This window comes from Callithrix jacchus, chromosome 3 (genome assembly GCF_049354715.1).
Source record: "Callithrix jacchus isolate 240 chromosome 3, calJac240_pri, whole genome shotgun sequence".
Taxonomy (NCBI): Eukaryota; Metazoa; Chordata; class Mammalia; order Primates; family Cebidae; genus Callithrix; species Callithrix jacchus.
In genome coordinates this window covers 15,620,882-15,635,014 of record NC_133504.1, presented here as the reverse complement: position 1 = coordinate 15,635,014, position 14,133 = coordinate 15,620,882, and the positions used below count along the sequence as shown (strand labels likewise).

Below are 14,133 nucleotides of genomic sequence, written 5' to 3'. Positions count from 1 at the left end.
TGGGCAGAGGCTGGGACAGTTTGAAGGGCTCAGAAGAAGACAGAAAGATGAGGGAAAGTTTGGAACTTTCTAGAGATCTGCTAAATTGTGATGAAAATGCTGATAGTGACATAGACAGTGAAGTCTAGGCTGAGGAGCTCTCAGATGGAAATGAAGAACTTGCTGGAAACTGGAGCAAAGGTCACTTTCGTTATGTATTAGCAAAGAGGTTGGCTGCACTGCGTCCCTGCCCTAGAAATCGGTGGAACTTTGAACTCTAGAATGATGATTTAGGGTAGCTGGTGGAAGAAATTTCTAAGCATCAAAGCATTCATGATGCGACCTGCTGTTTCTAACAGTCTTGTGCTCATATGCATGACCAAAGGAATGACATAAAAATGGAACTTATATTTAAAGGGCAAGGAGAGCATAAAAGTAAAAAATTTTAACCTCCCCATTGGTAGAAAGAAAAGCCCATTTTCAGTGGTGGAATTCAAGTAGGCTGCAGAAATTTACATTGTAAATGTGGCCAAATGCTAATATCCAAGACAATGGGGAATAGGCCTCAAAGGCATTTCAGAGACCTTCACAGCAGTCCCTCCATCATAGGCCCAGAGGCCTAGGAGAGAAGAATGGTTTAGCTGGCCAGGCCCAAGGTCCCTGGTGCCCTCCACAGCCTCAGGACCCAGCTCCCTGCATCTCAGCTACTCCCACTTTAGCCATGGCTAAAAGGGGCCCAAGTATATAACTCAGGCCACTTCTTCAAGGGGTACAAACCATAAGCCTTGGCAGCTTTTCATGTGGTGTTAAGCCTGCAGGTGAGCAGAGGGCAAGAGTTGAGATTTGGAAGCCTCCATCTAGATTTCAGAGGATATATGGAAAACCCTATTTGTCCAGTCATAAGCCTGCTTCAGGGGTGGAGCTCTCAAAGAGAACCTCTACTAGAGCACTGTGGTAGGCAAATATGAGGTTGGAGCTCCCACACAGAGTCCCCACTGGGATACTAGCTAGTAGAGCTGTGAGAAGAGGGCCACCATCCTCCAGACCCCAGAATGGTAGGTCCACCAGCAGCTTGCATTTTGTGCCTGGAAAAGCCATAGGCATTCAACACCAGCCCATGATAACAGCTATGGGGACTGAACCCTGCAAAGCCACAGGGCCAGAGCTTCTCAAAGCCTTGGGAGCCCACCCTTTGCACCAGTGTGGCCAAGATGTGAGACACAGAGACAAAGGAAGTCTGCTAGATTCTGGACTTGCACAGCAGCTTATACCCCTTTTTTTTTGGCTTTTCTCACTTTTGAAATGAGACTATATTTCCAATGCCTGTACCCCCACTGTATCTTGGGAGTAACTAACTTGTTTTTTTATTTTACAGGCTCATAGGTAAAAGGAACTTGCCTCATCTTTGGATTTTTGAATTAATACTCAAATAAATTAAGAATTTGAGGAGAGCATGACTGTATTTGGCAATATGAGAACAAGATTTGGGAGGGGTCTAGGGTGGAATGATATGATTTGTATCTGGTCCCCACCCAAATCTCATGTTCAGTTATAATCCTCAGCCTGGGGACTGGTGAGAGATGATTGGATCATAGAGGTGGTTTCTGATGAATGGTTTAGCACCATCTCTTCAGTGCTGCTCTGGTGATAGTGAGTGAGTGAATTATTGTGAAATAACTTATAATAACTAGTTGTTTAGGGTGTGTTCAGAGATAAACTGACTTAAGATAGCATGATAGTAGGTATTAAAATTGTGAGTCAGTTTCAGAGGAGATGTCATCATTATCATAACCACTATCACCCCCACTATCACCATCATAATAATAATAAACACTGGCGTAGTGCTTACTCTGTGCCAGCCGTGCTATAATTGCTTTGAAATATCAACTAATTTTGCCACACAACTCTAGAATGTGAGCAGCATGAATATGTCCCCTTTACGGATGAGTTACTGAGGCAGAGAGGTTAAGTAACTTTTCCAAAGTAAGAAAGCTAGAAAGGGGCACAGAATATACGAAACAAACTCGAGGAGTTTGGCTCCAGAATCTTATCCACCACCAATCTTATCTTTAGATAGACAAGAATCTTGTCTATCTAAAGTCCTCATGGTTCCAGTATTTGGTTTTGTTCTTGTTATTTCATATTGGTGTTTTGAGGTATTTTAAAACACGCATTTGAGGAGTACTAGCCTGGCTGAAATATTGTCTAATGAAATGCACATGATTTGATTACAATTTCAAAAGTCTGGAATTCAGTATGGTTTTCTAACATGAGTTCTAGTTATGATGTATATTATGTTTGACTCCCCAAGACGAATCAATAATCCTACATCAATGCCAGTTTGGCAGATCTTCAAACATTGTTATGAGTAGAAGACTTTGACAGTTTGGTTTAATTGTCCACAACCTAGTTCAGTACACGTAGTTTGCACACTAATGTAATTCATGTTGGCCTATGAAACCTTGTTTTGTCTTGTTATTAATTCACAGTTTTCCATTCCCTTAACAGAGCCCACTTATCCATTAAGCAGCTAATAACTGTTTCCTACTTCATTAACTTCCAGAGAATGACCATAAACTACAAGCAAACTTAGAAATGTAAACTCACATAAAGTCAGTTGAGAGCAAAACCTATATATCTATTTTATCTGAGCTTACTGATTGATTTTGTTTTAGGTAAATAGGAACTATTTTATATGTGCATGCAATATTAAGTAACTCACTAGGTAGTGAACTCAGTTTTTGATGTGTTAACTTCAAATTACAGTCAATTAAACAATCAATAAAAATTTTTAAAATAAAATATATTCACTCTGGAAGACAACCCAAATAAAGTCTTTATCTTATAATTAGACAGGGACATGTTTATGAGTAAGACTGCTCCTTGTCCAGTTCTTAGGAGAGCTATTGAAAAAGCCAAGTCACTTAGCAAAATTAGTGGTTTGGATTTCGGCATGATATCTAATTTCCTAACCAGTCTCCAAATTTTTTTTTTTTTTTTTTTTTTTTTGAGACAGAGTTTCGCTCTTGTTACCCAGGCTGGAGTGCAATGGCGCGATCTCGGCTCACTGCAACCTCCGCCTCCCGGGTTCAGGCAGTTCTCCTGCCTCAGCCTCCCGAGTAGCTGGGACCACAGGCACGCGCCACCGTGCCCAGCTAATTTTTTATATTTTTAGTAGAGGCGGGGTTTCACCAGGTTGACCTCGATAGAGGTCTCGATCTCCCGACCGCATGATCCGCCCGCCTCGGCCTCCCAAAGTGCTAGAATTACAGGCTTGAACCACCGCGCCCTGCCCCAGTCTCCATATTTTATTGTCTCGTATGAATCTGCTTTACAGAAGCAAAATACCTACCCTACTTCTTACTTTGTCAAATGATTTATGATGCACAATAATAACACCTTTCCTACGGGTTCTCAGAAGAGAAGGTCTAAATCATAAGTATCAGAAAAAAATGTCGTTGTCACCACATAGCAGAAAGTGGCAGAACTGATTTGAGTGCTGAGTGGGCCTAAATGGCAATGCTAAACCAACACAAGTTGTGATTAGAGTGTGGAAATAACCCCCTAATTGATAAGAAGTTACACACTTCTTACCAAAGCAGTTTGTAACTAACAAAGGACCTGGTTTTGAGAAACTAAGCTGAAAATTAAGGGATTAAAAGCTTCTGGGGAACAAAATAGACAAGAGACAGAGAGGTACTAGAAGTTACAGAAATGATTAGAAATGGGTTATATAAATGAGTAACAGAATCTTTGAGAAATCTTTTGAGAAAAACATTCTTCTCTCTATCTGGAGGTCTTCACACCTCAAATGTAATAAGACAAAACAATTTAATGGGTGATATCAGCTAAGAGTTTAGGAGCTTGACTTCAGGGTAGCTCCCATTGGCAGAGGCTGATGGTATTTAGAATTACATGGCTAAAATAATGGTGACATAATAATGAGGATTGTTTGCAAACTGAGATATGGTCAGTATGGTTTGCATTCTGGACAGGTGATTAGCGGAACAGAATAGTCACATGTCATTGTGTTTGCTGTTGCCTTTCCTGTCTCCCTCTGGACTTACACTGACCATGTTGAGATAAGTGTATGTATTTAAGAGAACGGAGACAGTAGAGAGAGAAAAAAAGAGGGAGAGAGAGAAACGTTGTGATCCCGGAGATAAAAAAGTAGGGAACTCCTCAAATCCTGAGGATCACAGATGGAGGATTTGGGGCTTGGGTGACTGCTTTTACCTTTTAGTTCACACATCCAGTAAACAAGCCTCTTTCCAAATACATGATGTTGGAGTGATGAATTTGGTTGAACTAAGTATGAGAACTATGGAGAAAAGAAATAGACTCCGTAAATTACTAAAATTAGGTAGGTCTTTTGTTCTTTTCACCACAATTATGCTCTTACACATTCTTTTCCAGACCAACCTTAGTTTATTTCCAAGAGAGACGTATGGCCTGCAAACATACCAATCAGCCTCATCTTCCTGATATTTGCTTATTTAGTGTCTTCTGTTTCCCTGCACCTTTTCCATTCCTCTGATACCCCAGAAGGCAGCCCTGTAGATTAATTTCCACCTCTTCTAAACCTTTATGTAATCTTTTAAATTTATCACTTGGCACTAATTGTACAAAGAGGTTTATGGTACGTTTTTCCTCTGTTTTCATGAACTATTTATTGGCAAGAAGTGAGCCTTAAATACTTTGGTAGCTCCAAAGGGCCTGTGTAAGGAATTTTGTAATGTGAAACATGAAAAGAGAGATAATTTTGACGTTTACTTTTATTCCAATCAAAATGGTATTCTTCACATTCCAAACATGCAGTATTGGTTTTATATTTAATGCATAATGTAACAGACCAAAGGGACAGCAACCAAATTAAGTATATAATCTCCAATATTTCTTCTAAACCCTCCCTGACCCCCCCACATACACTGCCTTTTGAGCTTAGATAGATCTCTGTAATATATGAAAGTTTGTTGTTTAAATATTAAATATCTTAACAAATATTTGCTGATAGATGTACATAAGCATCTCTTGCCATTCATTAGGCTTATAATTTCTTACAAACTTATAATTCTGTAACTAAGTTTAGCAACTTGGATGTAGCTTATACAGAGAGAATCTGTAGATGTTAAGGACATCTGTGATGGCTTAAAATAATGCACAGTGAGAACATATTTTGTCCAGGGTAGGCTGAGATAAAACTAGAAAATGTCAGTTTTATCGCATTAAAATATATCCATGCAATCATTTTCTTAAGACTCTCTAAACGCTAACCTGTAATAATATAAAGCATTTTAATTATATTCCAAATGATGAATCTATGACTTATAATCTTTAAAGAGTTGGTTCATGCTATTTGAATCTAAGGCATTGATAGCTATTGAATTTTGGTTTTATACGTAGGTTTGTACTGTGTTTGGTGGAAATCGATAAACTGTCTATTGCATGGTTACAAGATTCAATTCAATGGATAATGTCAATTTTTCAGAACTAATTTGCAAAATAAATTTACATTGGGAAATATAATATGTAACTTTCAACTTGCTATTAATTCTTCATTTCCATTTGTCAGTGACCTTGGTCAAGCTCTCACTTGATACTACAGAGTTATGAACCAGACTTTTATAATAATTTAGCTTCTTAATTAATAGCTAATCATTTTAACTTTTCTAATCACCATGTATGTATAGGGGGTGGGGGAGGGACTGGGTTTTCTCAGTCTCATTTTCTTTATTTTGTTTCTTATTTTCTGATCAGCCCTTCTATAGGTTTTAAGTATCAACAGGTTTTAAATAAACAAATATTTCAGCTTTCCTTTTACTAAAAATTTTGCTTTGTACTCTGTCTAGTGGTATACGTTGTGCGCCTGCCCCTTAAATATAGAGAATTCTTGCTCCATTACCTGACAGAAATGTACAACTGTATTCTCTTTTCATTATCAGGGGAAATTGGTAACTTTAATAAATAAAAGTTAAGTATGATATTTATAAAAACTACTTTGAAAATCAATTTAAGAAAACTGCTTAAAAAATATCTTGTTCAAGAAAATTTGCCTGTGCCTGATGGAGTATAAAGAAATTTTAGCAATACGAAACATTTTTGATATTGTAGTTGGAAAAAAGTTGTCTTCTACCTAAGCAGTTGTCTGGGTGGACCAAGTGTTTTTTCAGAGTAGAATCATACATTATAATTATAATAGATCAACAGTAATTGCCCTAGATGGAATGATAGGATTAAAAGCAAAGCTACACAAATAATCCAGATAACCACTCAGATTTGTAAATCTAAAAGCATCAGAGTAGGTAAAATATATATATGCATTAAGAATGTTTGAGTTTATTTAGAATGACAAAGAAACATGAAGAACGTTACAAACACATGGTATCAAACAGCATGAAATAAATACAAGAATTAGTATAACGAAAGCTATAAGAGCTCAGGAGACAAAGTTTATTATCAGCTGGAATTACAAACAAACTGTGATCAATTATTTTCTTCTCATGGGCATAAAAATCACTGAAAACATTATCTGAAATAGTAACTTATTGAGAAATAAATTTTTCTATAATACCATCCCAAACCCTTGTTCTCTATATTATGCAGTAAGGAGCTGACATTTCAACAGCAAACTTTAACTTTCAGGCTGTTTAAATTACTTTTTAAAAAAAGTAATTTTAACATAATCGTAATTTAGTGATCTTAGGAGTTTTACGTCTTAGTGCGGAAACGTATAATGGATGTTTGAAAAAAAAAGGTTGCTTAATTTCTTATGATTTACTCTTTTACAGAAGACAATAAATTTGCACAATGTTACTTAAATCATTTCTGTGAGGCAGCAGAAGTGAGATATCATACCCAGGGCTGAGTTCATTTCTTTTAAAGGTGGGAGCACCCATGGAGCTTTGGTGATTTTTCTAAAGTTAGTGGCAAGGGCCACATTTGTACCTAGCACTATTCTAACAGAACAGCCTCTGTTCAAGTTAGAAAAACAAGGAGAAATGCCAGAATCCCACTTAATGGTCACTGAATTTTGAATACAACTTTACATTTAAAGCATCGATTAAGCCTCTGATCCTGTGCTATGTGCCTTCTATTGACTGTAAAGGCAATTGTGGATCATGATTACTCTGCTGAATCACATATACCCTCAGAGTGTTTCTTCATATATATAATACCTCATGTAAATGTAGGCCCCAATTTATTTAATACCCAGAAGTGTAGATAACCAGAAATACTAGAGTGACTTACATGGTAAAAACGTCCAGTGTGTCTCCAGCAGTTCTTGCCATCTCAAAGTAGGTTTGCAGAATGTTGACAGTTCCAGAAAGCGCTTCATGACCACAGCCACAGAAGAGGGCAACACCCGCATAAAGCAGGATGGTGGCAATCAGAGAAGCGTAGGGAATGCCTCCCAGGCATTTGATACAGCATTCAAAACACCCTGTAGAAGATCACAAAGGGAGAAATTCATATGTTTGTTAATCTAATTAAAAAAAATTTTTTGCAGACTTCAACACTACAGGAAAGTATATTTGCACTGATAATACCAGGTCAACCGTATAAATCAAGTCCTAGAATGCCTTGAAGGATACAAAGATCAAATTCCTTAATTATAAACCCATCCTCCACAAATAGGAGAACTCTTCCTATGACTGATGTCTTCCTTATCTGCCCCCAAATCCACAGAAGCCCTTGCTTCCACACCCAGACTTTCTATAATAATTAATCTTCACAAGAAATGCATGCATATCATTCTTTCTTAAATGTATTGCTCTCAAATGTCACATTCTTATGGTTTTATTTCAATGGTATTTATTCTTTTGCATCCCTTGTATTTATATTTTTCTTTTTTGTAACAGATTTTTTATTAATATGTCATAGTTATACATGTTTTGGGGATACATGAGATGTGTAATTGGGATATCCACCACATAAAATATTTATGTTTTCTGTGGGTCGGGAACATTACAATTCTTCTCTTCTAGCTATTATGAAATATACAATAGATTATTTTTAACTATAATTTCCCTACTCTGCTATTGAATACTAGAACTTATTTTTTCCACATTAACGTATTTTTGTCCCCATTAACCAATTTTTCAAACAGTAAGTTGAAGCCCATTAGTATATTGTGAATATTTTTTTTTTTTTTGAGACAGATGCTGGCTCTGTTGCCCAGGTTGGAGTACAGTGGCACAATCTCAGCTCACTGCAATCTCTTCCTCCCGAGTTCAAGAGATTCTTTTGCCTCAGCTTTCCAAGTAGCTAGGACTACAGGCACGTACCTCCATGCCCTACTAATTTTTCTAGCATTTTTAGCAGAGACTGGGTTTCACTATGTTGGTCAGACTGGTCTCGAACTTCTGACCTCAAAGCTTTTTGACCAGCAAATATTAAAACTGGCAGAGACTGGAATAGACAGTATCTGAATGCATGTTATGTAGTAAGGGCAATTATTTTTTGACTCTTTTGACTGCAATACTTCTATATGATATTTGAGTAGTGACTCATAATAAAAATCTACTTTTTGCTATCATTCATGGTTTAAAAAATAAGAGAAAGAAACTGGTACAGCAAAAGAGAGCACGTCGGACACATCAATCACTGTGTGGTTTTCGCCAAATTTATTCTTTTGAGCTTATCATCTTTAAAAATGTGACATTAGGAGAACTGTCAGAATCCTCATGTGGCTCTCATGAGGATTAACTGAGTTAATATATAAAATAGTACTTGTCATAGAGTAACTACTGAATACATGCTGTCATTATTAGATGTAATTTAACTCTTATTATTATTTTTGTCGGGGAGGGAAAGGAGTCTTGCTCTGTCGCCCAGAGCCACTTCAGTGCCCTGATCTTGGCTCACTGTAACCTCTGCCTCCCGGGTTCAAGTCATTCTCTTGCCTCGGCCTCCTGAGTAGCCGGGACTACAGGAGGGCATCACCAAGCCCAGCCAATTTTTGTATCTTTAGTAGAGACAGGGTTTCACCATATTGGTCAGGCTGGTCTCAAATGCCTCACCTCAAGTGCTCCACCCACCCCAGCCTCCCAAAGTTCTGGGATTACAGACGTGAGCCCCCATGCCCGGCCTAATTTAACTATTGTTAATATGAACTATTACTGTACTGTTATGTGGTTTTCAAAAATTATTTGGCCATTGTGGTCACTTTTGCTTTTTGAGGTCTCATCACTTTTGCTTATTTAAACACAGCTTTAAGCATTTAAACTGAGACATCAGAAAATGATGGCAAATATTCAAAATAAAGGTCACAGGATCCTAGACTAGATATCTTCTAAGAAATTAACTCGAAATGCTTAAGCATATATGTTTTGCAAGAAGAAATATTTATGAGGTACTATGTACCAGCTACTGCTGAAAAAGAAGAATTTAGGTAAGAGGGCTGACAAGCTAAGGGTACTTGCAAGGATGACCCAACTTCCATATGCACCCACCTCTAACCACCCACCCCTCACATACACATACACACATCCTCATTCCAAAGATTTCCTTCTGCTTTCCTCCTTATGAAAATTCTTGATCAAATCTGTCTCTGTAATGCTGAAGCCTCTCACATAATTAATGACTTTTCCTTTTCCTTCAGAAATAAATGACAAACAAAATTTAAAAGTGGTTCATGATTGTGCTTAAGTCATAGGAAGATCTGTGTGTGCTTTATCTAGAAGGCATAGATGCATATAGCAACATATGAAGCATGTGATAATTGCAAAGTTCCTGTGAGAACTCACTTTATATTCGGAGATTGAGCTAGTCTGCTATTTTTAATGCTGCTCACTGAACTGGCCTTCTTGAGAATTCTAGTCCATCCCATCTGCCCCAGAGGAGGTTAAAAAAAGGAGTCTGAACACCTTCCCACTTCAGTAGCTGTTGTTTGTGCAGGCAAAATTGTTTCTTGAACATTTTTCCCCCAGCACACATCACACACACACACACACACACACACACACACAATGTGGGGAAGTAGAAAAGGTTAGAACAGCTTGAAACTTCATATAATAGGAAGAGATTTTACCAGCAGATGGTTAAAACCAATGTGTGTAGTATCTTAATGTCACTGAACACAGTTTTGGGTGGAGATTAACAGGGTGGCAGGTCAATCTTTGGACTATTCTGTCTCTTGATGTTCTACAATTTCTGTCTCACTGGGTACTTAAAAATAATAACAATAAAAAAGTTAGTGCCAACGCAAAGAAGAGCTACCCATATTTTTGGCAAGTATACCACATAGCCTCATGATTTCAAATCCTGTTCATCTGTGATTTCTCTATTTTGCTCTTCTCGAAGCATTTGATGTGGTTGTGGGAGATACCTACAGCAGACAATCAGAAGTATAAAAACCAGATAGATGAACATGTTTCACAAAATCGTTCAAAATAGAATAAGTTCATATATAAAGGGTTCAAACATCAAATGCATAGGTAGGAGCTGCCTTTGCTGGATCCTAGAGCCCAAAGCTAATAATTGAGTAAAGATAAAATCAGAATCAGAGTAGCTCAGGAGCAGACTAAGTGGTAAGCTCATGACTGATCACCAAAGCCACTTCTGGGGACTTCTGATTAATTTAATCCTCAATTCAGGGTCAGTTTCACTTATTTCCAATTTTTCGCCACTCTACTTTAAATAGACCAATTCTAGCCTCCACACTATGCTCTACAGTTGTAGGGGGGATACTGGAGTTACTGCATCAGAGCATCAAGTATAACTTCAATTCAGCAGTGGCTTTCACATTTAGAAAGAAAAGCAGGAGATAAATTCCAAAATTGGGTCAACCAAATTGACAACCCTGAGATAACGTGCATTTCCAAAATGAGTGTAAGGTCTCTTTATTTACATGCTACCATTTAAATCTCTCAGAACCACATTGCCTTTATGGTAAATACAACTTCCTTGAAACTTGCACTACTGTGAAGTTAAGCTAGAATCTTTTGACTTAAGACCCAACCCTCCGTGAAACTTCTATTCAAAGGAAGAAATCTTAGGTACTTCATCATACACATATTGCACTAACAATGGGCTACATCCTAACTATCCCCACTCTTCTACTGAGCCTGAGTTGCCTATTCCTTTTAAAAGAAGACTCTCAGAACTCCCATCTGGGGAAGGAGTCCTTTATTTCAGCATTCTCTCCAGCTGCCAGGATCCCACGTAGTTGCTGGCAGGGGAGCTTCTTTCCTCCCACAGAGAGGAAGAGCCTTGGCAGAGCAGCAGAGTTGCCATAGCAACCCTGCCCCTGGGCCCCGATAGGTTCTCAACAATCACCCTTTAACGCTGCGGATCCTGCTGCCCCAGCACCATGTTTTTTGCTGAACTGCAGATGAAAAACCACTCTATTAAATGAATATTAGTGAAGGCGTAGTAAGCGAAGTGCTGACGCTGGAGAAGATGGTTTTTTTTTCTTGAGAAAATCTCTAGTGAAACGGTAAATATTGCTTTGAGCAGGAAACGTTTTCAATACTAAATATTATAAAAATAGGCCCATTAATTCTCAGATAGAACTGATGGCTCAAATAGAGAATACCGAATTTACATGTTCTAGGCACTACCTCTATACACAAAGAGATATTTCTCATATCATTTTCTGGTCATACTTTCTAAAATGAAATAATACTGTGCCTCAGCTTTAACATGAAAACAAATATTAAAACAGTTATGAGATGTTCAACACACCCTCTGAAACATTAGTGTTTGCCCAGAGATTAGTGAAGTTACAGATTGACTTGTACTAATAAAACAATTTCAAAGAAAACAGAAGCTCTTAAGAAAGGTTATCTTTAAAAAAAGATACTGACTTTTTTTTTTTTTCAACTCAAGGAACACTTATTTATTACAAAGTGAAAGAGGAACTTTTACAATGGAAAGATCCAAAAGTGCCACCTTATCCAGTGATCAAATCTGGTCCTACCCATGATGGGGAAAACTGACATAAATTGCTTCCCAAGTGAAAAAAGCACTGATGTCATAAATGTGAAAATCTTGCCCAAAATATTTTATCTCAGTCAAATTAAGTAGAAACAATTATACGAATCTAAACTGTAGGACATTCTACAGGACAACTGTTCTGTAATATTTTTAAAAATTAATATTGGGGAGCAACTCTTCTATATTAAAGGAAGGTAAAGAGAGATGACAACTATACGTAATGTGATTTTCTTTTTTAAGAGACATTGATTAATTTATTTCCATTTAAACATTGTGAGGTTAAAAACATGCCTTTACTTGTGCTCACTCCACAAACTGCACCAAAACAAATATAGGGGAAAAAACCTAAACCAATAGGAAAAAGACCAGGAGAGATAGGAAACAGAGAAGAGAGACCAGCACAACTGCAGATTCTGGAAAAGAGATTGACAGGAGAGGTTGAGAAGTCAGATACACAATAGACTGACTATGGACTCACCAATACATTTTTCCTAATATTATTTACCAGGCACCTGATTCCTTCTCTCCTGATTTATGTCACCTTTGTCATTATCAAGTGTCCATAGAGGTATGGATCTGTTTGAGGACTGTCTATTCTGTCCTATTAGTCTATTTGTCTACCCCTGTGTCAGAGGTGTTTGAAGCAAAGCAACTCCATCCTGCATAAGCGCTGGGTAAAATAAGGCTGAGACCTGCTGCCTTCCCTGTAGGTTAGGTATTTACTCCAAGCTACAGGATAAGATAGTAGGTCAGCACACAATACAGGTCATAGAGACCTTGCTGATAAAATAAGCTGTGAAAAGAAGTTAGCTAGAACCCACCAAAACCAAGATCCACACGGGTGACCTTTGGTCACCCTCACAGCTCAATATATGCTAATTATAATGTATTAGCATGCTATAAGGCACTCCCACCAGTGCTAAGACAGTTTACTAATACCATGGCAAAGTCAGGAGGTTACCCTATATGCTCTAAAAAGGGGAGGAGCCACCATTTTCGGGAATTTCTCACCCCTTTCCCCAAAACCTTATGAAAAATCCATTCTTTGTTTAGCATGTAATCAAGAAGTAACAATAAGTATCCTTGGTAAAGCAGCTCAAGCCGCTGCTCTCTCTGTGGAGTAACCATTCTTTATTCCTTCACTTTCTTAATAAACTTGCTTTTCTCATCATCACTGGTCATTAGAGAAATGAAAATCAACACCACAATGAGATACCATCTCAAGCCAGTTAGAATGGTGATCATTAAAAAGTCAGGAAATAACAGATGCTGGAGAGGGTGTGGAGAAATAAGAACACTTTTACACTGTTGGTGGGAGTGTAAATTAGTTCAGCCATTGTGGAAGACAGTGTGGAGATTCCTCAAGGATCTGGAAATAGAAATACCATTTGACCCAGTAGTCCCATTACTGGGTATATACCCAAAGGATTATAAATCATTCTGCTATAAAGCCACATGCACACGTATGTTTATTGCAGCACTGTTCACAATAGCAAAGACTTGGAACCAGCCCCAATGCCCACTGATGATAGACTGGATAAAGAAAATGTGGCATGTACACACCATGGAACACTATGCAGCCATAAGAAAGGATGAGTTCACATCCTTTGCAGGGACATGGATGAAGCTGGAAACAAATTAACAGCAAATTAACACAGAAACAGAAAACCAAACACCACATGCTCTCACCCACAAGTAGGAGCTGAACAATGAAAACACAGGGCACAGGGAGGGGAACATCATGTACCGGGGCCTGTCGGGGAATGGGGGGCTAGGGGAGGGACAGCACTAGGAAAATAACTAATGTAGATGATGGGTTGAGGGGTGCAGCAAACTACCATGGCACGGTCATACCTATGTAACCAACCTGCATGTTCTGCACAAGTATCCCAGAACTTATTTTTAAATACAGTATAAAGTACATAAATAAATGTACTTGTTTTCACTTTACCCTATGAACTTGCCCTGAATTCCTTCTTGCTCAAGATCCAAGAACCTCTCTCTTGAAAATAGGTCTGGATGGGGACCCATTTCCTATAGCAGCTGGGCCAATGCCATGCTGCCTTATAGTATGTTTTAATTTGTGGAGGAAATTGCCTCAACCAAGTAATTTTCCTCATGAATGTCATGGCTGTCCATTGCCCTTTTACTTTACCAATCAATTTTAGAAACAGTATTTCTGGTTATATAAATTGACTAATTGGGATTCTGATTGGT

The 14,133-nt window shown here is 38.1% G+C and overlaps 1 protein-coding gene across 3 annotated transcripts in view; it reads right to left on the bottom strand.

Moving 5' to 3' along the window:
* Nucleotides 1-14,133, bottom strand: part of GPM6A (glycoprotein M6A) — a 379,853-nt gene that overhangs the window by 66,776 nt on the left and 298,944 nt on the right. For 2 of the 3 annotated variants that reach the window (XM_002745202.6, XM_003732397.5), the window contains exon 2: nt 7,228-7,420. In XM_002745202.6, the coding sequence (XP_002745248.4) occupies nt 7,228-7,420 (193 nt within the window). Of the gene's footprint in view, nt 1-7,223; nt 7,421-14,133 lie in introns of all 3 variants that reach the window. The other variant, XM_054252777.2, reaches the window with a different exon arrangement.